At 36.2% G+C, this 26,183-nt stretch overlaps 1 protein-coding gene across 8 annotated transcripts in view; it reads right to left on the reverse strand.

The window, feature by feature from the left end:
* The window catches only part of PCNX1 (pecanex 1), an 89,971-nt gene that overhangs the window by 11,057 nt on the left and 52,731 nt on the right, over positions 1 to 26,183 (reverse strand). For all 8 annotated transcript variants that reach the window (XM_057366819.1, XM_057366775.1, XM_057366800.1 and 5 more), the window contains 19 exons: positions 24,196 to 24,306; positions 23,639 to 23,730; positions 22,249 to 22,358; positions 20,438 to 20,543; positions 18,547 to 18,639; positions 16,807 to 16,957; positions 14,818 to 14,959; positions 13,329 to 13,506; positions 12,828 to 12,936; positions 12,110 to 12,239; positions 10,991 to 11,049; positions 9,934 to 10,149; positions 9,287 to 9,540; positions 8,110 to 8,340; positions 6,677 to 6,777; positions 5,288 to 5,438; positions 3,605 to 3,835; positions 2,965 to 3,239; positions 1,043 to 1,284 (listed from right to left, as the gene is read on the reverse strand). In XM_057366819.1, the coding sequence (XP_057222802.1) occupies positions 1,043 to 1,284; positions 2,965 to 3,239; positions 3,605 to 3,835; positions 5,288 to 5,438; positions 6,677 to 6,777; positions 8,110 to 8,340; positions 9,287 to 9,540; positions 9,934 to 10,149; positions 10,991 to 11,049; positions 12,110 to 12,239; positions 12,828 to 12,936; positions 13,329 to 13,506; positions 14,818 to 14,959; positions 16,807 to 16,957; positions 18,547 to 18,639; positions 20,438 to 20,543; positions 22,249 to 22,358; positions 23,639 to 23,730; positions 24,196 to 24,306 (2,982 nt within the window). The remainder of the gene's footprint in view (positions 1 to 1,042; positions 1,285 to 2,964; positions 3,240 to 3,604; positions 3,836 to 5,287; positions 5,439 to 6,676; positions 6,778 to 8,109; positions 8,341 to 9,286; positions 9,541 to 9,933; positions 10,150 to 10,990; positions 11,050 to 12,109; positions 12,240 to 12,827; positions 12,937 to 13,328; positions 13,507 to 14,817; positions 14,960 to 16,806; positions 16,958 to 18,546; positions 18,640 to 20,437; positions 20,544 to 22,248; positions 22,359 to 23,638; positions 23,731 to 24,195; positions 24,307 to 26,183) is intronic.

The raw sequence follows: 26,183 nt of genomic DNA on the forward strand, positions 1-26,183 counted from the left end.
TAAAGCCTCCCACACACAACAGATTGCCAAAACACAAATGTTTTGGTGCATAAATATACAAAACTGATTGGTCTAAACAACACCATCTGAAACATAAGTATTGCAGAAGATGACTGCTGCATCTCACATACATTCAACATTTCAATACATTCCATGCATCTTATCTCAAATTCATATCCTGTTCAATTCACAACCCCTGTCAGACAAGTACTTCGAAAAATGCTTCAGTCTTGCACACTGTGCATTAAAAATTTCTTCCTTAATATTAACACTTCAGTTTACCAWACTTAATGCAATAGGACAGGTAAAGATGCCCATGTTTTGAAATACTGATTGTTCTTTTTTTAATATGCTTGACTACACATTCAAAGTTTGGGTCAGAAAATTTGTTAGAATGAAAGCTGTTTTAAAAAACAAGTTCAGCATTTAATACACTAAGTTAAAAACAGAAGTTGCAGTTCATGAGCACTGGTGTAATTRCTTTTCCTATACTAAATATTTGCAGACACCCTACCTCAGCTGATGGATCTAATTCAACTACATAAATGTATCTTTTCTTTGTGAGCAAAAGCAGTGTTTGAAAGACTTTTTCTAAGTTTTATTAGTATTTGTCACCTACTTAACTACAGATTACTTGGATAGATTAAGCTAGAATACTATGAAAGTAAGAGAATGTTTCACTAAATAAGTAAGAAATATGAATATTACCAAAAAATTATTAGTTCAGCATTGGAAGACAATAAAAGAGAAAAGATCCAGTCTGTAGAGACTTGTTATAAGAAGTTATTTAATCTAACTATAAGAAGTTATTTAATCTAACATTTTGTCAGCACAACTATACCCTCTTTATTAGATCTGTTTGGGAATCTTGCATTGCATAAAACGTTACTGTAGTTTGAAATGAATCCAGCAGCTCTTAACACTACATAAAATCACATCMCTTTTGTGTGCTTCTTCTCTTAACTTAGGCTGAAGAGCTGAAAGGCCAGATCTTGCTATAGGATTGAACTTGTATGAAGTTGTTTCTTTGTTTTAACTTTACCCAGAGTGGAGGGATGAGYTGGTGGATGAGCTGCAGGAAACGTTGTTGGATGAGCTGCAACAGGAGGGTGCTGTACTGCTCCAGGTCCCTGCCCTGTAGTTGCATTCCCTCCTCCTTGTGACATGCTGCTCTGTGACTCGTTGATAGTTGCATTGTTACTTGTGCAAGAAGCTCCTCCTCCAGCATCTGAATCTTCAATATTTCCACCACTATTGCAGCCAGCTCCACAGCCTTTCCTTAGTCTGGAAACATAATGCAGTTGATATATTAAGTCAGGCCTCCTAATCATTAGGATTCTAAGAAATGCTTCATGRCAAGCAAAATACTTTACTCAGCACATTCCACAGCACTTCCTAAAATCAGTTAAAACTTGACTTCATTTTCTCAGAATGTTTTGCAAATATAAACACTGCCTTCTAAGAGATTGCAATTTTCTTCACGACAGTTATTTAATAACAGTTATTTATGACAGGTCAAATGCTCATATAGAATAGCTTTTTTTAAATTATGCCACCTCTGAAGTACAATAAAGTGATACAATTCCAACTCTAAAATGYACATATAACATCCTGGTTATTTTTGGAACAGTCTGGTAAAATGTATGCTACTGAACACACTACAAATCATAGATAACTTATACTGCAAAATCTTTGTCTACACAGACTAGCAAGGAAAGAATGTTTGCTGGATTTTTAGTGTGGTTGGCTTCTGTTACCTTCAGTAACGCACTTCCAACTGTTCGAAGCACRTACTGAACATTCAGACAGTAGGTTAGTCACCACTTTTCAGTGTGCATAACCACAGTTTTTCCACCATAGTTTACACCATTAAATTTCAAATGGACAAAAACCACAGCACATTTCTTCCTCCCATCAATTCCTATTTTTTATTTTTCTTTTCCCTCACCCTTAAGTACGCTGAACACTGCTTTCCATTTTTTTTTGTCCCAGATCCAGAATCCTGAAGTATATACAACTTGGAAGGAAATACTGTTGTGTGTCATAYTTTCACCTGTTATTCTATCAAGTCWGACAAGCCAATGTCAACAGGTGACAAACACCACAGACTGTGGTAAATGTGGCATTTTGGGCACTCTGGGGTGAAGCAGCATGTTCCATTCTGATGTGCTGTAGATGTCTMAGATAAATATGACCATCAGAACAGCTATAGGACTGTTCAGACTATGGCACCAGCTCCTGGAACCAGTAAGAACTGGGATGCACATTTCTGAATGCCCCACACAGCTGCCACTGCTGCCTTTGGAGCCATAGTCAGAATGGGCCAGAAGTGCAGCAAAAGTTCTCATGGCCTGTAAAACACAGCACAGTAAGAGTTTGTACTGCATTACCCAGGGGTCACATAGAAAAATGCTTACATTRTCATCATTATAGTTACTTGTTCTGRTGCTAAYATACAGCATTATATAACATAAGCACTTCCAGTTTTTTGAAAAACAGCTAAAGCTTGCATAACTATGTATAAGCATGCCCTAAAAACCGATTAATATAGGTACTTTCATGTTAAGTATTTGCCAGACAGCAACCCTACCCAATAGTTCTGATTCTGTAGAGATGGTATTATAGATTGGAACTGTGCTGAAAAAAGCAGTACAGAAGTTGCATTGTCTTTCATTATCAGACCTAACATTAGAGCTGAAGTTGCAGTTGCTGCATCTAGACTTCATCTTCCTTCCTCTGAGCTCTCATTTACATAGTTTGTGGTGTATTACTCAGCCTTGAAGATTAATCCTGTACCAAAGCATATGCCATATGTTACTGATGTGCCCAAAAAAAAGGTCAAGATTTATTTATTTTTATGTGACTGAGAATTATAAATGATGCTGTGTTGGGTCTGTACAACGCCAGTTAATAGAATATRAGAGCATGAACACATACTAATAAGAACTCCTTGTCTTAGCTCACCTGTGCCATGTAGACACTATGAAGTTTCTGATATTTCCTAAGCTGATGGCTCCCCCAAGAATGTCCTTTAGCTGTTCATGACTATCTGAATAAGAAGTAGTCAAAGGTGAGACATAGATTGGGTATCCAATTGGCTGGTCACAAGAAGAGTTGATCATGTTCCTCAGAGCTTGTTTAGCATTTTGGATACTTCCTCTTTCTGGATTACGATTACGCAGGAAGACAAGCTCCTGCTGCTGTCCTGCCCACAGGCCACGCACACACTCCTTGTTCACCTGCAAAAGCCAAGTAGAGAGGCTGTGTGAGAAAGCAAAGCAACCTGAGCATGTGGTGACTGCTGCCTTCGTGAGCACATGCAGTATCATGCTGCAGAGCTACAAGCATTCATATGCAGTTCTTCAACAGGCTGAACTTAGGGACACAGGCTGCAACAGTAAGGATAAAGCAAATCTAAGAATGTGATGAGAAATAACATTTCTTGTGAGAAGGAACTTATTTTATGATACAATACTTGCACTTGCAATAAGAACCAGCCAGAGTAATAACAAAGCAGTAAAGATTTGAGTTGAAGCAGCAGTTTGGTATAGTTATTAAAATACACCACAACTTGCCATCACAAGTGAAAGTACACAAAGCTTACCTTAATAACCCTGAAACTGAGATAGCGTTTATTGAGCATAATGATTTTATATTCATTGGTGCCATCATCCATCACATGACGCAGAGCAAGAAGGGATGGAGAATTCGAAAGAACTGCACTCCGCCAAGCAGGGTCCCCTTCATGTGCTATAACTAGATTTTCTTCATGGGTTGTTATAGCTTCATAAAGGACAGAAGGATCATCATATTCATCTGGAGAAGTGAAGTGATCCTGTTTCCAACAATACACATTCAATAGGGTATCATTAACATTTCAGATGTAACTACATATAAAATGCAAACATTACACACCTCAAACTCTTGAAATGATCAATGCATTAGGCAAAGTTAGCCCCAAAAGTGTCAAACATCTACTTTGGAACATCATTAAAGATAACCTCTTTTCCAGGAGATTGGTTCTGTTTGTGTTTGCCTCTTTTTTAACTGAAGGTCCTTCCAACCATTTTGGATTTATCACTGACCCAAGGAAACTTCTAGGTGAATTTTACTCTAGATTTGTATCTGTTTATACTGTCTGCAAAAGCCTTTTAGTTTTAGCTTCTCTTCTTATTCACAAGCCTCCAACTCTAAAACACACTTAAGTAAAGCACAGATATATGAAATAAGCACTAAGAAGAAAAACAATATTTACTATTAAAAAGTTCACATTAATACTTGATGAYAAACTTGTCATCAAACCTTTCATAGATTAATACAATAATGTTCAGAACTCTTGGTTTTTTATTGTTAGCATGATCWGTACTTTTCTCACTTTTCATTCTCTGACTGCAATCAAACCCCTTCTGTACAATAAAGCTCTGAGAACACTTAAGTTGTTGAAGTGGTACTTCYACTGGTTTCAGCAATGATTTTGTAATTATTCTGCTTCACTTCATGTACTCCTAACACACATTCTGCTAAATTCAGAGAGCATGTAATACATGAAGAAGTTAATTCAATCACTGCTAGTCTTGGGGGCCTCCAGACTGCAGTGAAGCCAAAATAAGAAACTAATAATAATTTAAAAAGTGCAACTAAGATTTGTTTACTTAATATGATTAAGCAATCTATTCTTCTAGAGTACCAGCACTTTTCACCCTTACAGAACCCTCATCACTAAGTACATGTTTTCTTTTACTTGCTGAGATAATACATGAACTGGACAGAATTCAAGATTGTTCATCTTCGAGAATTGTTCTGCACTTCACTACAAAGACAAACTCTAATTTCAGCTAATTGAAAAGCAACCTTCTCATTCTCACCTGAAACCTGTCATTACAACACTTCAAAGTAAAAAGAACAAGAAAAACAACTCCCACTGGAGGAGAGGATTGAGCAACTTTGAAYGCATAACCTTTTAAGCCAATCACATATGTGTGGGGAGAGAAGAGAGTGGGTACTCTCTAGATAGGAAGAAAACAGGGCTTAACGTTTTCTCTGATCTACAGTTAATGTAATTTTCAAGCTCTAGCTTGAAACAGCATTCCCTTTACTCTCTATCACCTTCCACAAGAGCCACAATGAATCAAAGGACAAGACATAATACTCCCTCATTTTTAGTTGTCAATTTCTATCACACTCCTTTTATTCTCACCCACTTTTTACTCTCTCCCAGCCATTTATTGTTAAAAGAATGAATGCACAAAAAYAGAAATTGGACACATCTTTCTGTGTAATCTCTCACCTGATGCAGCTTCAGTGACATCCGTATTCCAGGAACCACTACTTTCCTCAGCAATTCCATGTCAGCAAAGATCCATTCATCTCTAATTGAAGATATACGGAAGTCACCCTTAAACAGGGCATGCAGGCCATACAAGAAGGATTCCAGATTACTGTTGAGGGGAAAAAAAACCAAACAAAATCAGCACAAATATTAACAGAAATACAAACGTACCCATGGTTATAATCACTGAAAAGAACAGAAAATACTGAGCTGCACAGAAAGGCCACAATTCTTCTCTACAAAGGTAAGCTATAGGTTAAGACAGGGAAAAGATGTGTGTGTAAGCAAAATTTGGTATATTAGATGTCTATCTGCACTGAACAGGTAATGACCAAAAATACATGCAACAGACATGTTTACTTGGACTAAAGTAAACAGGAACACCATGAAGAGTGCCTGATTTCATTCTGAAGATTTTTAGAGAGAAAACTTTTCAGGGCATGTAACACAGTGGACCAGTTAAAGTGGGTCTGCAACTTCAGCTGTCCATGCTTTAGTACAAAATAAAAATCTTGTCAACTTTCCATGCTTAAAAGGCACTGTTTTCAATTACTAAGCTAACTTAAAAGTGAAAAATCAAATATGCTCTGATGAATTTTGCAACTGCATATAYGCACAACCTTTAAGAAGCAATTGGCTGGTGCTTGGAAGAATTAAACAGCAGTTGTCCTGAAAGGGAAGTAGAACAGGTTTTATAGTCAGCATCCAGCTGACCAATAGATTCCACATCCAAATAAACTTCTTTTTAAGCCATCACTTTGTGACTTCCAGAACCGTATAGCTGTATTTTAGATTTGCTTTCTAAAATTTAGACTGTTAGTCTGCAAGAAAGAAGCTMCCATATGACAACTGAATTGAGCTGAATATCCTGTACAAAGCAAAACTGCTTGCCACAGAGCCAACGAAACTGTGAAACTTATCACAATGGTCCCATCTAACATCCATCAAGACTTATCAGTTTTTCCTTTTGAGAAACTTTCCTCTTCTTCCCCTTACTTCCATATAGGACATTTACCTGGTACAGGAAGTTGAGCTTACTTCTAGAACTCAAAAAGTTCTTGTTGTATTTTCCACTGGTTATAACCGGTCCTTACCCATAACAGAATTTTCATCATGTATTAGTTCATTAAAACAATATGCTTAAATTCAAGGTCTCCCTCATTTACTTTCCTTCAGTTATATTTCATTGGCTGTTGTAATGATAACAAGTTACATAGAAAATTTGTCCAGTTTAAGAAAAGATAACAATCATGTACTTCTTCTATGAAAAGGTACTCATCTAAAACCCAATCTAGGAACTCAGAGGATTTTGAGGATGGGATGTTTACAGCAACAACATTTTATTACCTAGACATATGATGTGAAGCTGTTCCCAATGCTCTCCGTCCCAGAACACACAGTCCATAACACAATGTCACTAGGGGTGAGTCTTTACTTGAATCCAGTGGCTTGTAAAAATAAAAAAAAAAAAAAAAAAAAAAAGTTAGGTGATGGAATAAAGAAATGGCCACTGAAAAAGCAGATTCTGGCAGAAGGAATAAAAAGACCCAATTGTAGCAGTTCTCAAGTATGTGTATGTACCTCCCACAGCAGTTGCTCCTAAAAAACAAATTCTGATAGMAGGTCTGACCCAGGGTTTTTCAAGTACCTAGGAATACTTGTAAGGCAAATACACATATCATTATTTGAAATAAGACAAATTGTAAGCTGAATGCTTATATCCTCCGTGGATACATTTATTTTGTAGGCAAACTGTAATTAGCAGTTTGGGGTTTAGACAAAAATATTTTCAATTAATGCAGTGGACTATCACCGGCTAGGAGTATTTAAGCCTGATTTAACTGAGAACTTCCCTGGACTACAGCTTTAGTCAAGGGGTTAGTTAGGGGAAACTTGYTGTCAGTTCAAAGCAGGTAGTACAGCCAGGGTATCTAGCACCCTAGCAAATGACATCATTCAATTAAGTKATTATACTTGATTTTCAATACATATACAAAATAGTTCATTTCTTGGAGGGAAWTAATTTTATTTGGCTGTTGTTCATCATTTGACCACAGGACACTAAGTCTTACCCTGTTAAAATCAGCTTCTAATTGATCTCCTACCTCTGAAGCAAAATTGAACTCTTAAAGTCTTCGATCCTTCATTAAACAYGTAATTTTCAATTCTATTCCTGTCCCTTTAATCTCAATCAATTTCTGCTTATTCTCAAAGGCAAYATAAATGTTATGTTCCTCTACAAGCATACTAACAATCCTAATGAAAAGGTGGAAAGATTTTGGAAARAAAGGAAAGGTTGAATGTAGGATGATTGATTTCACAAGTCAACAGTTCCAGTGGTCCAAAGGAATGGTAAAATGGGATCACAAGAAGAAGGAGTCAGTTTTATAAGCTGGCACCATGTGTCTTGGGTTCAGGGATTTTTGTTTTGGTGCTTTTTTTTTTAGTTAGGGTTGATYTGTGAACACTGCTATCTAAGAACAAAACATCAATTCTGCAGACATAACCTTTTGCATGTAGATAAATGTCTAAGATACAACTGGTTGATTTSAGCTGGCAAATAAAATTCATCAGTGAACTGGTTAAACCATACACTACTTACAGAATTTATAAAAATCTCATCTCAAAAGTGGAAGATCAAAACCATTTATATCGAAATACTTTCATTATATACAACTATTTTAAAAAATCAGCATTAAATCCATCTGCAAGTCAGACTAAAGAAAAAAGTGACACCAGCCTAGAACAATGAATGGCTTTCCTCACATATTCACACTCACCTTTTCTCTTCGAGAGCAGCAATATTCTATCCAGTTCAAATATATCATACAGAAGCTCTCTCTTGAGATGCCTGCAAGACGGTGGTCATAATCCTCATCAATATTGGGGTTAAATGTTGGGTCTACATCCACATAATTGCGGTCTGTGCACAACCGCAGTCCTTCCTGCATTGTCTCATTAGCTAACCATTCCTCTAGCTTGGTGGATGTTGTGACATAATAGATGATTCCCTGAAACAGCACCAATTCAAAATATGAGTCAGCAATGCAATTAAAAAAATCCCAGTCAGCAATCTCAATTGTTTCTTTTGCGTTATTTTCCAGACAATGAACTAAACTGATACACAGTAGCATTTATATAGCTCAGGTTCAACAGATTGGCACAGAAAACACAATAGAGGTGGTATACTGGAGTATTTTTCAGAGACTGTCAGGATTTGTGAAGCCCACACTGAAGGAATAAGGAAAGCACTAAAAGGGTGGGACAGGATACTCACTGCAATTTTTGCAGAACACACATATATAGAATTTATCTAGTTAACATGAAGGCTTATATACTGGACTTCTAAATAACTCTAAATAAAAAAAAATGTTAAAACACAAAACAGTGCAAGATTCTTGTGCTAGGGAACACCACTTGTGTGCATGCAGGAATAAGTAYCTTGGAAATATTTTAACCTGAAAATTTTCCGATCTCAGAAAGAATAGCTTAAAGATCTCAATTTATACACTGATTATGTGAAAGGATCTGTGGCCTCGAGTCCTCTTAAAACTGCAGGAGAGGGCGTGTATCTTTTTTAAGGATCAAAGATGGGTTTGGACAGCTTATACAGATCAAAGCAGTTTGGCTTTCTCTGAGAGAAACAAACTAACTTTTCATTTACAAGACAGCTATTTATTTGGATAATAAYTTTAAAGTTTCTATTCCCGCTTCAGCTATGAAGTGTCCCCTCTCTGATTTAAGAGTACAGGGTCATTGTCCTRCTCATGCACCAGAGTACTGACTCACCATCAGTACAACAAACTCTGTCCTCCTCTGAAGGTGGTATTCATACATCTGTAATTATCACACTGTATGATCCACATATGACAGACATTATGAGTTCAAGACATTAAGCAGCTCCCAGGCATAATCCAGCCTACATCCCMTCAAGGACTGCACTGATCTGAACCATACCTTCACATAGTAAGTAGTGAGAATTTTCCGGAGATCAAAGACTTGAAGCATGGAAGCTGCACTGTTGTCAGTGATGCTATAACCCTCCAGAACATACTTTGTTACAAGCACTTCCCAAGCCAGCCAACGCTGACCAAAGGCAGCATTAAAGGAAAGCATGTGAGGAAGGTGGCCTGGCTCACAACAACAAAAACCTTCATCTTCCTCTACACCTTCAGTGATGGCCTCTACTTCTCGTTGCTGACAGTAAGTTCCTTAGGACAAAACAGAGAAAAGAAGAAARAGTTGAATGCTTTATATGATTGCTTTAACGTGAACTTATGTTGAATTTTAAACTCTTCCAAACACATTTCCAAATAAAATTTTTAACATTAACTATCTACCAATGATCGCAAAGGTTTTGTATAGCTTAATTTCTCACTCACTAACTAGAAAGTCTACTTAGGTTTCTCTAACAAGTAATTATGGTAGCCATGTTGCAGTAAAATGGAAAGAGGGACTCAGCATCTAGTGAGAGGGGCATCAAGAGGCCCTGCAGCCCATGTTCAAAGCAATTTTTTAACAGCATAGAGCTGAAAATAACTTCAGTTTCCAAAGCAGAAGCCTCCTTTCCMACACCAATAGTTAAGGAAGTCTAAGACACTCACCTCTGAATTCAAGCCCCCTCAGCTGGAAGGTGACCAAGCCATTTCCTATCTCTATAAGGTGTACTAGTGCATTGAGGTAGTCAGAGGCTAGGATGAAGCAGTCCCCAGTACTGTAGTTTCCCCAGCGACCCAACAACAAGTCCCCACATAAGCTGTGCTGAAGGGAACGGGTCAAATGTTCATAGAAGATAGAATTCAGGTTGTTATCATCTGAACCTGCAGGAAGATTGGATTTAGGTTATCTGAAAATGTTTAACACATCAAGCTTGAGTATCAATTATTACTTCACATAGAATCCCATGTTTTTCTTAACAGCAATGCTGTTCCAAGGTCATACTCTATCCCCCACTTCCTCTTTTTTTAGGGATAACTATTCCAAATGAATGCCAAGTGACATTTTCATTTCAAACCAAATTTTCTTAGTCACTCCTACATTTTCCAAATTATTCCTTCAGTTCCACTCATGCATCTCCCATCAACCTATTCATTATAATAAAGTGCAAAGCAAATGAGCAGAGACATATCTCAGTAATGTCTGYTGCACTGGTCTTATCACCATGATATTGAAACACCCTCAAATAATACTTGGCACTTTTTTTAATTATGTAGGAATAAAAAGTAAAAAAGTTTAATGCATACCACAATTATAAATAAAAAAGTAAAGCAGGAACACAAATGTAAGAGTGAAACAAAAAAACTTGTGGGAGAGTCTGAAGAATAAAGCAAGAAAAATGACGGAAGAAAAAATAACAGCAGACAGAGCAACAGAAAGGCTGGGCAGAACTGGACAAGATCAGAGGGCAAACTGATCATGAATCCTATAAAAATCCAATTAAAGCCATTTGCATAAGAAGAAAACTACACTTGTAGTTTTCTTCTTGTAGTTCTTCTTGTAGAAGCCACTACAAGAAAACTCACCCTTAAAAAAAAAAAACCCCAAACCCAAAACCCACTTCACCCATTTCCCAAACACCCACCCCCTCCTGCTCTCCCAGCAAAAAAACTAATGCCCAAAAAACCTCCAAACCAATTACCAGAATCTGACTAGGAAAGCTACCTGGATTCCGATCAAGCTGTGAAGCCAGTCTAGTATTTGAATGATCCACACGCTTTGTGCTGAAAAGAATAAAATAAATCATACTTCATACAAAATACATTACTGTAAGAACATCTAAGGAAAGAAACTACTAATATAGTGTTAAGTATTTCAACTGAAATACTTTCAAAAAGTTATTTTAAAATAATTCTAGATGCATACTTGCTGCTCTTCTCATATGTTGAAATATTTTCTGCCTATGATAGCATTATAATGTTTAATAAAGTTTGTCCACAGTACATAACCATAAAATAATCTTTAATTTTTATCTAAAGTGCATATATGTTCTTAGACAGATATCATAAAGGTTTCAATGTGAGAAATAAACTCAAGAACAATTAAACTCTCACAGCTAACATTTCAGCAGACTTTACTGAAAGATTAATTTTTAGACAGTTATTTCACTGTCTGAAGTTACAACAATAATGCTTTAATCTAAGATTTGGATCATCACATTTAAACTGTTCTAATGTTAGAAGGGAAATAATAAATAGCAGAAATATTCATTCAACTTGCTCTATTCTGTTTGTAGAATATTTTATTGGTCTGATACTCTATCAGCAATAGGGAACTCAAGAGAAATAAAACAAAAGGAAGCATAATCTGACCTGAAGATTCTTTTACCACTGATCTCACGTTGAACAAAACAATACTTACTTTAAAAAGTTTTTATATTAAGTTTAGCTAGTTTTGCTGTGAGCATAGCAATAATGAACACAGGTAAAACACACCTATGAACGGTTCCCCAAAACCATTTTATACATAAACTCACTTTTTGATTAAAATTGCACTTGACCATAAATTCTATGTTTAAAATCACCAGGATGGCATACCTCTAAGGAGAGATTACTTAAGCAGCTGAAGCAAATTTTCCTACTGTAAAAAACAGTTGCTACAGTATTTCAGAAACAAGTTCAGTGAAAATTTTCAGTGCTATATGCTAGCTTTCTCTGAGGGGAAAAAATAGCAGAAATTGGCAAGTTAAAAAAAAAGAAAAAAGAACAAAACCCCCAAATCAATACTTTAGACATATTTACACTATTAAAAACCAAGTTTTCTAAACTTAACCATTTCACCTACTTGTAGTCTCTTTCCCAGAATTTGACAGGCCTGGCATATGAAGTGATGAATATTGCACTTCCCAGGAAAGGATTCAGTGGAGTAGAGAAGAAAGCTGACACAGCTGCTTGGACAAACAACATGGCAGAATCTGTAGGATAAGAGAATTAAGGAAAGCAAAGCAACAACTACATTGTTTTTAGCTTCTGTGATAGTGTCCAAAACAGACAGCAACACCAATGAAGAGCAAAACAAGACCTCTATGATTTTCTATGCAGCAAAGTATGTTTGTAGCAATTGCAGCAATAAAGGGATTATTTTTGTTTTTAAAAACAGGAACAGATGAAAATCCAGCACCAAACATGACAGTCATCCCCAAAAATTCCATCAAGAATACTAACTCAAAACTCCATTCAGTCCAGCCTACAGAAGTTTAAAATGCAAAACCCAAGGACTAAAACTATAATTAGTGATTCCTGTAAAAGGAAATGACTATCAAAAGAAATGCTGTGTCATTTTTAGAATTGATTCTGATTCATGTTTCTTTTATGTCAGGATTCCATTCCTACTGCTACTGTAAAATTCATGGAACTGTAACAAGGTAGAAAGTGTGCAGTTTCTTTGTAAATACTCACTAGACAAACCTATTCCTTCAGTAGATTTACCCTGTAACACAGAATCCATTACAACACAATACTCAGAAGTTATAAATACACAAGTTCTCATTTTCAAAGGATACGTGGCACAGCAAAAGGCTGGGCAAAAGCATGGAAGGCAGATCCCCACGTGATCTGCCAGGGGGCAATGTAGGTATATACGAATCTCAATTTATAAAAGAGTTCCCAAAGCTACAGGAAAGAAAAAAAAAAGAAAAGAGAAAAACAATTCAGTTTTTTGTCTAAAAATCAACATGTTTTGCATCCTGAAGAATTTACTGGTCATCCCAGAGTTCTTACTGGCCTATCAGAAGCTTTGAGACTTAGGAAAAGGATGTAATTATAAAAGCAAATAATATGCACTTGACTGTTCTACATACAATCTCAGGAGATATTTAAAAAGTTACACATGGTTTCTCAAGCCAACTTAAATGCTTTGGAAAGGAGAAGTCTTAGCTGTWTTACAGCATATTCATTACAGTACAAAAGACTGAGAATCTGCAAGATTACCTATCAGATAGGACTATCCATCTGTTTTCCCCTTTGGATGAACTGAAACACCTAAAAATAGAGTTAAAAGTTACCTTGCTGAAGAGTATGGACATGAAGAAGAGATCTAGCAGCATGGTCTCAGTAAAACTTTTGTAATCAAAAGTAAAGAAGAGCACTGTGAAAATAACAGTGACATACTGGCACGTTGGGCTACTGAATGATGAACGCAGTAACTTCAAGCCAGCTATTGTGATCATTAAAGCACCCAACCTGTGTAAGGAAGTCACACAAAACAGTTACTACCTGTCATCTGAGAGGGGTTTAAAGACCACCTAAATTGTTGCTGTTATGCAATACCAATCTCTTCAACTTTGATTTGGGCTTGCTTTTGGAATGGAGGTGTGGGACATGGGGTGTGTGATTGGTTTGTTTGTTTTTTAACGACAACTTCAGATCTGCTTTTTTTAAAGTGTTTTCATCAGTATTTTCAAGCCAATTAATGTTCAATAATAGCATTATTTCTAAGTGAGCCACTAAAAAAAATTTAAAAATTCAGAGATTAAGTACTTGTACTCTGAACAGAAACCTGGTCTTTAATTTAGGTTACGAATCCTGAAATGCAAAATGCTATATTAATCATCAAGAGGATGCTAATGAACACYGGATTATAATTTCCTACATGACTATACTGCTCTAATTTCTACTGAGAGAACTGCAATTTTTTTCAGACTTAGTAACTCACATACCAAAGCTTTATTAAAAAAAAAAGAAGTTAAAGGAAGAAAATGGCAATATTTCTCCCAAAGGTCTCAGTGACAATGATAATGAACCCAAAGCAAGAATTTACTAGATGCACAGATTAGAATTAAGAAAGCCACCCCCCACAAACAACCTGCCCCCCAATGTATTTTTCATTTGGTTTCAATATTTATACTCTCTTTAGTTCTAAATGAATAGAACTTCACACACAAAAGACACATGGTTACTGTTTCTTGGAGGCAAAAAATGAAGGACCTATTATTGAGTTAATATTTGCTGAGACAGTCAAGATAACACTGCTCCAGGGATTGTAACTAAGACTCAATTTAAGAAGCAGTGTGCAATTCCATCTGGATATGGATTATACTTAGGGGCCAGAAGGTCTGAGGAATTCCTTGGTGAGATAAGAAAAGATGAGGAGGGCCTGCAAAAGCTGGCACACCAACTCAGGGAACAGTATAACTTACACCTGATAAAATAGGAAAACATATCAACACTACCTTGAACTTGCCATCTGGACAACCGTATTACAGACTGGAGCTGAACAAGCACTTACCACACTACTAGGTAATTCTGCAATCTTTACAGTATGTACGAGTAGCTGAATGATTTATCTTGGTGTGAGTTTCTAGCTCAACAGTGTAATACCCCAGTCAAAGTCAGCTTTATAAGGGCTTTCAAATAAAGAAAGCCTGTATTTACTCCTTGCCTTACTCTTAAGACAATACTATTAACTGTCTTACCACTGAGGCCAGAAGTCACTGTTTACTTTTCCATCACAGCAGACACACTCAAGATTACGTGATACTCTTTGCTACTTACTCAGTATCCAGTTTCTTTGGACTAGCAATATTCTTAGCGCTGCTACTAAGCTCATTGAGGACTATCAGTGGATAGATAACATTCTTCTCTACAAAAAGGAGCCAAATGTGAAGTTTCTCAAACCACATAACATGCGCAGCATCTGTCAAGATAGATCAAAAAGAAGAAATCAGGCGGTACTGTCAAATCAAGCTCTGTTTACAAAATAAATATTCTTGATCCAAATAACTTGGATTGTGTTTTCTCACAATAGACTTTTGCAGTTTAATTTAACCAAAATGTTAACCAAACTGTCAGTAGCCCCAGTAGAGTTTTTGCACTGTTTACACAGTAACAGAACAGTTTGCAAGCTACTTGCTTACTGTCCACAGAGGGAAACAAACTGGGTTCCACTTCTTCAAAAATTTCAACATTGCTATTTGATAAAGCTGTTTGAAATAATGCATTTTATCTTGTGCAAAAATATGTTTTCCAATCATATTCAATCTGAAAGACTCCTAGTTTACAACTCTACAATACAGAAGAGCCTATGTAACCTGTCAACACAAATGTCTGTCACTTGAGCAACTTCTTAAAACTTCTACAAGAATTCTAAGGTATGTTTCAAACTGAGCAGTTTAAGTTAAGAAAATTTATTCTACAATACAGGCTAGAAGAGCTTATGTCCAACGTTACAGCAAACACTGAAGCACATGTTAAGTGTTAAGGTATATTTGAAAGAGGCTAGGAAAGGTGCTGTGAGTGACTGCACGCGGCTATATSAACCCCAGCAAGAACTGATGTTCCTTTTCTACAACAGAAGCCGTAAGGACTATTAGTCATTGACATGGCACAAATTAATTATAGGGACCAAACTGGAAGATGTTACAAACTCATATTTAACGTTACTGGCCATGGCTTCCATGGCTTTCCCAAAAACACTACTACATACAAAAATACTGAAGCCGGTTACCAGCAAAAGGGCACCAACTGTAGCTTCTCTAGTTTTAGAGATTAGACATTTAAGAAAATACAGTTCCACTTCTCACTTCATCCAGATAAAGCCTGACATCATACCACAATTGCTATATGTATTTATCCATCTTTACATGCAATCACTGGGAAAACATCCCACAAGTTAGACATTAATGAAAAGAGCAAACTGAATGGGTGTTACAAAGGTTGGAAGTTTAAAAATCAATTTTGATAGTTCTCTGCTCCTGAAAGCAGCAGAATGCTTTCTTTTCACTGCTGTCTTGTCTTGATAATTAATTGAAAAGAAAAAGCAAAATAGTTTCAGTTGCTTCCAAGACATTTGAGACAGGAATTTTTAAGTCTGCTGTTAACAATAAAAACATTCCGGTGAAGTCCCCACAATCTACCACAACATTTATTCATTCTGGAAATCTTAGGAGTAGTATAACTTCATCTTCTCTGCAGCCTCTGGGGCAAGACTTCATGAAAATATCAGCTTTAGCACAAGCTGCAAGCACATGTCTTTGCACATCAACTTGTCAGACTGGTCCCTTGGTGTCTTTATCTATTAGTTGGCCACTCACACTATTTTCTGTTGATAAATGTGTCAACAATACTATTAAAAAACAAATCTATGCGAGGATGAAGTATCCACCAGCATTCACCATTCCTAATCGGATAAAAACTTTTGAAAACTTGCTATACTGAAGAAACACATAGTGAAACATACTCAGTCTTGATGAAAAATTCTTGAGGCAATCATTAGCACAAACGTTGCCACTTAAGATTGTGAAGACAATGTTCTAACAGAGCTGCTCTGAGATAATATAAAGATTTGTATTATCATCATCAGTAAAGAGATACATAAAATGTCATTAAATCAAAGCATGAGGAACTGAGAAACTAATACACTTAAGATTAGATATAATCAAAATCTCCAGTGGTGAGAATAACAGAGATTAAGTGTATCAAAAGGTAGCACAAGTTGGTCAGCAAATACAGCAAGTTCAAGAAAGTGTTAGAAACAATACTTACTTCGGACTTCAAACTGATGGTATTCCTTGGTTTTCAGCAGCGGGTGAGAAAAGCAATGCCAAGGAAGTTGCTTTCGGAGTTGAGGCAGAACATAATGGGTCACAAAGCCTACCGTACCCACCAATGCATAGAGAACATAACTTAAAATAGGCTAAAAAGAAGAATTGAAGAAATTAAGGTTTATGCTTTATAAACAAAATAAAACATTACTTCGTTAGTGTATTTTCCAGCATGCAGGAAGGTAGTCCTAAGTAATACTAAGCTGGGAATCTATTTCTTCGTGAGAAACTGTTCTACCAACTTTAAGATAAAACAAGAAACCCTATATGAAAAAACCCTTCTTTTTTTAACAAACTTCCACTAACWTGATATGTACTTTCAACTAAAAATAGTACACCAATCTTCTTTCACAGTCCATTGCTTCTGACCCATATGCATTTCATTTTATAATGGTATTTTTCTCCAAAGGCTGAACCCAATTTACATTTCTATCTGCTTTATAAAAGGAAGTGTAAGTGTAAGCAAAAACAAATCATTAATTTCACATTCTCTTGCAAAGGTAAGAAGCCTCCCCAAAAGACCAAAACCTTTCACAGAAGTCACAAAATACTGCAAAATTAACATGGTATGATGGCTGGATTTCACAGTAATGCTTTCTACACATTAAAAATTTCTCACCATTTCTAAATAAGTCATTACAAAACTAGCATTGTATTATGTTGTTGTAAGCTCTTCGTGAATTCTGTGAAGCCTAAGCCTATTGAACTACACAAATGGTGAAGAGTGTATAGCCAAGTCTCTCAAACATGGGGGAAAGCAACATTCAGGAGGAGTGCTGAAATCCTGCCATACAACAGAGGGGATATTTTCCTCAGAAAATGCAAGTACATGTGCTTAAGGCACTTCACCTGAAAACAAGAAGTTACCTAAATGCATATGCTTTTTTAAATTAATTTCTTACTTTAATTTCTTACTTTAACGTAAGGCAGCAGCAGGAAGGTAAAATACTTTTAAAATACATGCAAGAAATTTTCATTGCTTGACATTAGGCTGTTCATAAGCTAGTCAATGGTTCCACTACAGGAATACCAAAATAATAAACTCAGTAACTGCAGCTCTTGAGGTAAATGTTTTACTTAAATTGAAGCACAGGATCTAGTCCCATGCCATCATCAAGAGTCACATATAGACATTAAAAGTATCCAAAGCAGTAACACTAGCTGGACTGACAAGTAAACTTGAAACTCAAATGATCTTTCAAGTCCTGTAAAATAATAATTTCAAGTAAAGGGATTATGCCCTACACTATAGTCTACAAACAGCCATGCCAACATGGAACTGCTGAGTCAAGGTTCAGCCCCTAAAACTTTAAGTATTTTAAATGTTTGGGCTTTTTCTTTTTAAGTTTAATTTGTCCTTATTCCAAAATGATCCTGGCACTATCTGATTGAGATAGATGAAATTAAAGAGGGTGTGTTCTGTCCGAGGCTAAAATAAAAGTCCAGAATATAAGAAGTAACTAGGAAAGAGCTAGGGAAGTTGACCTTTTGTGCACATAAAAGTGAAGAACTTCAGTCATGTATTTGTCACACTTACATGTTCCAAGACCATCTAAAACCAGCCAGAAGACTTAGTTATCAGAATATTATCAGATAATATTATTATGAGAATAATATCTTTATATCACATACAAGTATTTGCATACAGAAGGCTAATTTAGGACATGAAGTAATATCTTACCTGTAAAACTGTAAATACTGTACTGACATGAATTGCAAAATAGAGGACACCAATGACTATACACACAATCAGGTCAGACTGCAATCGTTCACTCTGTGGAATCAAAATAAAATCATTTTAGAAAATACCAGCTTTGGGTGACTTCTTAGAATCACTGAAGTTGGAAAAGATCTCCAAGGTAGAGTCCAACCTTTCAATACCTTCTGAATACACAAATGCAGTAACACTGAAACTGACTGAAATCAATTGGAGATTTTCAAATTATGCCAGTCTTAATTACTTCCATTGAAGTTATCAGAAATTTCACAAGATAAATCTTACAGCTAACAGCATCAGTTCAACTAAGTGAAGTGGAAAGGCACACACCTACAGTAGGACAGGACAAATCAATATACCCAGTATATTCTCTCTCTAATCATGGACTGGGGAAGGGGGGGGGGGGGGGTTGGGGGGGGGTTGTGTAAGGACTCCCTCAGAAAATCAAATTTTTTGTTACTATCGAAGAATTGCTTAAACTACAGGCAATGCAATTAAGAGCTCTGTAAGAGTGCTGCCTAAGCAGAGCTATGAATCAGGTGAAACAATCAGGCTCTTCAATCCTTTTTCACCTCCTTGGCAGAAGAGTAAAGGATAGCTTTGGAATGGCCTAAGGAACGAATCTGAATTGTCCATTATCCCTGAAAAATGAAAACATGCCGTTGATAATGGGGGGAAGAACCCAAAACTAGTAATGCCAGACTCAGCCACAAGGGGGCAATGCGTATTTAGGGCCATTGCCACTCGAAGCCTCAAAGTTTACACTTGCTCCCACTCCATAAAAACAGCATCGATATTTACAGCCCAAAAATCATTAAAGGATTATCTACTCTAAAATCAGCCAAATAATTACACACAACACTTACTGCTGCAAAGCCTTAAATTCTTTGATTATAATTATTTTTTTTAATCAGTTAGTCCTGATTTTAAAAACCTCTAAAAGAAAGTATCAAAATCCTCAGCTCCTCTGCCTGCTTGGAGACTGGCAGCACAGTTTGAGAGCTAAAGAGGAGCTTGCAGCTGCTATGCTCTGTACAGAGTAAAGCAGTTCCTCTGCTCTAAATACTTATTTACGGTTTCCACACACTGCACCTCATCATGCTCTTGCAACTGCTAGCATGTTGAAATACCCAGCTATACATTCCTCCCCTACAGCTGAGCCATACACAAAGGTAAATGAATATTCAACCTTCTTTTGTACAAGTTAAACACACTGAACCTCTTAAGTCTTTTACTCATTGCTATACTGTGTGAAAAGAATGTTTAAATATTACTACTTCCATAAATATTTAGAGTGAATTTGTACTAAAAATCCTAAGTATGTGCTGAAGTAAATGGAACACGTTACATCTGCTCCCAAAGCAAACAACAAAACAATTCACACCACCCCAAACAAACCACAAAAAGCCCTGCAACACTTTCCACCATTTTTATTTTCCACTCCTGGAACAGCAAGCACAAATATCTTCCTCACAATTATTAGAAACACTGAGTTAATATAATTTCGCTACCATTAACTCTTTCTCACTTAGTTCTGCACAAAAGCAAATATTGTTTAATATTATTCAAGAACTAAAGAAAATCCTCAGTGATACATCACAGAATCCACACTAGAGAACTCCAATTCTCTCTGCTTTTAAATAACTTAAAATTGCAATATGAGAATTACACTCTTAGTCCAGCACATCAGTTAACCTGCTCATTTAAAGGCAATGCTGTGATATCCATTTTAACTAGTACCATGCTAAGTGACAAATGTCAGCTAAGTAAAATCGAGATGGATGCTATACAACCCAACACAAAGCAAATGCTGAAATCAAATTTTAAAAATGGAAGCACTAAAAATCCTACTTACCACAGAATTTCTAAGCTTCTCAGGTAAAGGATCTTTTACTTCAGACAGAGGGTCCTCAGGGTTTTTGTCTTCAGAATTAGGAAAAAATTTTGATTGCACTAAAGAGCTTGAAAGAAAGACAATAAAAACCCATTGAAAAGCACATATTGTTCTATGTGGTTTTCTAATAATAACAAATTCAGAAGTTCTATTACATACTGAACACAAAAAAATAACTTTTGCACATTAATGCTTTCACATAGCTGAGCAAATTTACAGAGACCTGAACTTTATAAAAGAAATAGTTCTCTGTTGTACAGAATGGCCACTATTCAAAAGCAGCAGCCAGATGTTCAAACAGCCGTTTCCTTAGCAGCAACAGGAGTAATTAAACAAAAACTGAATTTTAAGCGAAATTTAGCAATCATGAAAACAAAACCAGAACTCACAAATAATTGAACAGAAATGAGCAAAGTTTAAGAGTGGTCTATTTGTCAMCACCAGTTAAAAACCATGAATTCTTTGGTTTAATTCAAACTTCAACAGCAACAACAAAAGAAATCTATTCTAACCTGATTAAAAAATGGCTAATAAATKAATTAGTTATGCTGAACAAACTTCTAAATTCTTATCAGGCCTTGCAGATACTAAAGCCCCAAAACCTTACAACTTAAGCTTTTAGAAGCCCATATGCAAGTGTTACTAGCCATAACCAGTTGTCTCACAACCCCTCAGTGTGATTTTTCTTACAGTACCTTACACAAGGCAGCAGTACTATTTTATTTTATGGAAAGGAAGATCACTACAGAAGGAGTTCTAGATCTTCAAAGGAAATGATTACATATTGCAATGTATTACAATGTTTAACTGTGCCACATATGGCTGAACAGGTGACACTGCAGGTCAAACATGAACATCCAGGCTTTAGTTTTTGGAAAGAACAAAAGAACAAGTATCTAGGGAAAAGGACCTCGTATCAACTGAACTAAGAGTAATTGGACAAGGTTTAGTGGTCAACCCAAAGATAAGAAACTTTGGCTGGTGTAAACACTCATGAATCATTAATTTTCTTGTTCACAGAGGAGGTCCCTCACTATCTACCACAGGCCACTATTTATCAAATTCATCCATCATTATGGCTACATTTAATCCCAAATTCGAGCTCTGCCTAACCTAGGTATGTGGCTGAGCTTTTTATTGGCTATTCTGGGGGAGGTGTTTCTCCTACTGGAACTATTCTGTTTTACATGTATCATCATTAGCTGAAACCTAAACACCCTCAGCACCAGATCACTATCCCAACTCAGAATAACAGCATGAATACCTATTTCCCCATGCTAGATGGGAATGCTTATCATCAAAACAGATCCCTGTAATTCTGCATAATTATTTGAAAAGTGCTTTGAGCATGCATTCAATATAAGAATACATCAACAAATAAAAGGAAACTGTTCAAGAAGCCCCCTGTGAACTTCAGCTCAAACCAGTCCCTTGAGCRCCTCTTTAAACACAGAACAAGTACATGTAGTTCCCAACAAACCCACCAGCAGAAAGATGGCACCTGATTGACATTTTAGAGAACCTCAGGAGGCAGTTAAATCAGATTTTGCGTTAAGTGATTTACCAGACACCAAAAAAAAGTCATTATTAGAGAAGGAACTAGATGCAAAATGTACCTAAATGTAACTAACTCTAACTATTGAACCAAGAATACATTTTTGATCAATGCATGTAACTACAAGTTCATACAGTACTAAGTATTAGCATTATTAGTAGTTTTTCCTGGCAACTTGCTTCTTCCTTGGAGAAGAGAAACAAACTGAGTCACTTACAAAAGTACAGAAGGGTCACTGCTTTGTCTGCTGAGATGATACGATATTGCCACTAACAAACCACAAAATATGGAGAAGAGAACTGGAATATGCTGCCCATCCCAGGAATCCTGGAGACAGAAATGAAATGTTAATAAAAATGAGACAAAGTACATACCACTTACCTGACATTCAAGATTTATGTATAATCAGAGCAAGAGAATAGAAAAACTAACTACAGTTCCACAAAAACAAACCATGACTTCTTGTACAAAAATACTGTTCCATCTTCACCTGTATCTAACTACAGATCAGGAACTCCAACAGTGTATAGATCCTTGTAGTCTACACCATCTTGATCATTAAAACATCATTATTTTTCAAAATTATTATAAAGCATTTCCTGCATTCCTTGAGACCGCAGGTTCTTAAGACTTTATTTAGTCAATTCTTCACTTTGAACTTTACACATTTTGATTCAAGGTTTATTTTTATAACATGCTGAATGCAGAATTAACAGTGGCTTTATTTTTGTTTTCATGATCTGCACTGGATCTGCAAAGATGAGACAGTTATTCTTTGCTAAAGCTTGTTTATCTTAAATGGATGTGTTTACAAAAGGCTAATGAGACAAATGTACAAATTCACAGAAAGCTAATGATGTTCTGCAGGTGATGGCATCATGGGAGTATTTCCTCTGGGAACTTTCTATTCTCTTTGACAAAGTGGAAAAAAGTCACTCAACTCTGAGTTGGACCCACACATGTTACAATTCACTGTAAACTGAGCATGTTTGATTATTGACACACACCTGAATTGAACAAACAGAACCAACATCACTCCACATCGTTTTCAAACAAAAGGGCACTTCAAGTGAGGATAACTGATGGTGGGGGGTGTCCCTTTGCCAGTTAGCTCTTTAACTCTACATTTCAGACAAGCACACATCTTCACTTTGACACTACAAAGTACTTGTTGGTTTCTTTCCAAGTAAATATTAACTCAAAAATACTATTTCATTTTTGCAGCACCCAAAAAAAAAAACTTACATTTTGAAAGGTTAACGAACTAGCACATGCAGAGTCTGCTAGAAACAAGCCACTTGCATGATTTTTCTCAAGAACTCATGTAGAATGGAACTGATGGAAAACACCATGTCTTTTCAACCAAAAAATCCCCAGCCTGTTAGAGCAGGCACAAATCACACACCTTTTAAAAGCAAAAAAAAAATCTGCTCTGTTCCTGCATTGCATCCCCTCTATTGACATCACAGTTGAGCAAATATGAAACCCTAGTAAATCAGACTGATATTTCTAATTCAGTAGCTGCATACTTAGATTACTTCATACAGATGGAAGCAGAAAACAAACCCCAAAACAATCATGTATGCTGTGCATAAAAATTTTCTCACCTTCAGGGCACCATAGCACAGTCCATACAACAATGCTACTGCCACAATACTACAGATAAAACTGTAAAGTGCTGCAAGCAGGCTTGTGGTAGCTGAATATCACAGAAACGAAAAGAAAAGAAAAACAACATTGTTATCTTCATAAACTAGAACACAAAATACTTCAGTTTGTTTAAGAAGTTATCAGCCCCTTAGTTGCTACACCTCTGATGGAAAGAAAAAGCAATTAAACCCAGAACAGCTACTTGTATTTTCCTGTACAAGTGAGTTTTATAAAGAGCATTTTATGTGGCTTTTTCACCTCGTTATTTATTCAACAGCTTTACCATGGGAATAGTTAACTGCAATAAAAACCAGTTGAGAAAGAAAATATACTTTTTGACAAACTTATTAGAATCAATATGAATATCTCTAGACTTTTTAAAAATACAATTAAATATTCTATATTTAGAGGGTAGGAATACAAATAATGTAACCACCGAATTTTTTAACTAACATACTAATCTTGGCTGCTCAACATCTCATATTTTTGCCACTGACAAGAACACAACACTTACCATTGCCACCAAAGACATGAATGTCCAGCTGTTCACAGAGATACATCACAAATGTATTCACCTGAGGCAGGAGACCAATGAAGAATACTATAGGGAAACATAGTGTAAACACTACAAAAGAAGAAAACAGTTAAAAAAGTGGTAAGTATGAAAAAACAGCATGGTAAGATACTTTTCAATTAAGTTCTAGAGTATCACACACCCGTTTAACTCAACATTACTGAAATATTTCTGCTATAATTTCTAAGGAAAATATACATTATGCATAGTTCTACTTCAGTGACTCAGAACTGACTGAATACAGAGATTACACAAATCAATTGTACTTTCCTTTTAATTGTGGTAGACATGGACACAGGCCAATTCAGGCTTTCCATTTTTATTTAGCCAAGGTCAGCCAGGAGTGTTTACAGATTACATTTGTAAGTTTTCACTCATTGTAAGTGAGGCTTATCTGAGCCTAACTGCCTGTCTGGAGTAACAGGAGCAACCCAACASCAGCCACTCTGACGTAAGGAAGGCCAAGCACTCCACCTCGGGGTTTTCTGCTACTAATTACATCTGACAATTTTACTCATTTTCCCACACCGCTTCTGAAAGTTCTAACCCTAAATGAATGGGTTTTTTCGGTTTTGTTTTTTTTTAACAAAAACAGACAATTGTATAAATCATAAAAACATCTGCAAACAACAGGATTTCAGAATGCAAAAACAAATTAATGCCATGTAATTTTCATACAGAAAATGGTATGTCTCTACCTGTACATATTGACTTTCCATCTCAAAGAATAAAAGATGCAGAAATAACCTTCCACACAYGTTCAGATACAGTAACTTAGATCTAAGTCACRTGCAACAGCATATCACCAATTCTAAGTTCTGAGGGATAGAAGGATCAAATCATGGAAATAACCCKAGCAGAAAATATCCAGCATTTTAARAAGATTTTCTATAATTTTATAGACTTGTACCTTCAATGACCAAAAGAAGAAACAGATCTTAAARTATCTTGTAAAGYACCTCAAGTCTCAAACTTAATTTTCTAATTTTACACGCACAGAATGGTTGCACACTGAAGGACATCATATTAGAACTGTCTRCAGTGATACACTGAGAATCTGATTTTTTTTTCCCTACTCGGTGGTAATGTTAAACAACAATATTATTTAAAAACACTGAATTCTAATTTTTTTTACTGACAAAATTAGGAAATATAGGACTACAGACCAGCTCTTTGCTTCTCTAAAGAAAACACTTTTCCAAAATGCTCAAGTCTAACCTCTATCTCAAATCACTACTTAAAGAACCCTACAGAGGAGGCAAATATAGTGTCCTGTCAGTGACAGGTTAAAAAGTTGTTTACCTCAAGTCTGTTAGTCAAACTAGTTTAGGCTCACTGAAAACAAAATATGAGACAGATCTGGAAACACACAATTTTTAAAGGGTAGTCCAGCAAAAAGCTAGTATTTATGATGCTTTTACAGTCTGAAACATCACTRTTCTCTAATAGGGACCAACTAGGTGAAAAGATAAAATAATTATTTTAAGTGTAGAGTAGATTTAGGGCAACTGATCAAGTCCAACATATGGAACACAAAAATAAAGCATTTATGATAGTCCTCACTTGTCTGTTGGCAAGGAGACAACATTTACATTATCTAAACACAAAGTCTGCCTTGCCCTGCACCTGTGTGGTTCCAGTAGCTTTGCCTGGGAATGGGAAAAAAGGCAGCTGCCATTTTTACCTAGGAAAGTACACTTGTTAGCAGCCAGACTGGTCTGCAATACACATCAAGCTTTTTGAAACACCGCTTCAGCAACATTCACAGTTGCTCCAAAGGCAAGAGTATTGCATGGGGTGAGAGCGGGATGTGCAGCGCAGCTTGGTGGGGGATTTTTTTTTTTTTGTTTGGTTTGGTTTTTTTTGTATTGGTTTTAGGGTTCTTTTTATTGCTTGTGATTTTTTTGTTTTGTTTTTGCAAGAAGAGT

Source organism: Malurus melanocephalus, unplaced genomic scaffold, assembly GCF_030028575.1.
Source record: "Malurus melanocephalus ecotype Western Australia unplaced genomic scaffold, MMel_1.1 scaffold_2, whole genome shotgun sequence".
Classification (NCBI taxonomy): domain Eukaryota; kingdom Metazoa; phylum Chordata; class Aves; order Passeriformes; family Maluridae; genus Malurus; species Malurus melanocephalus.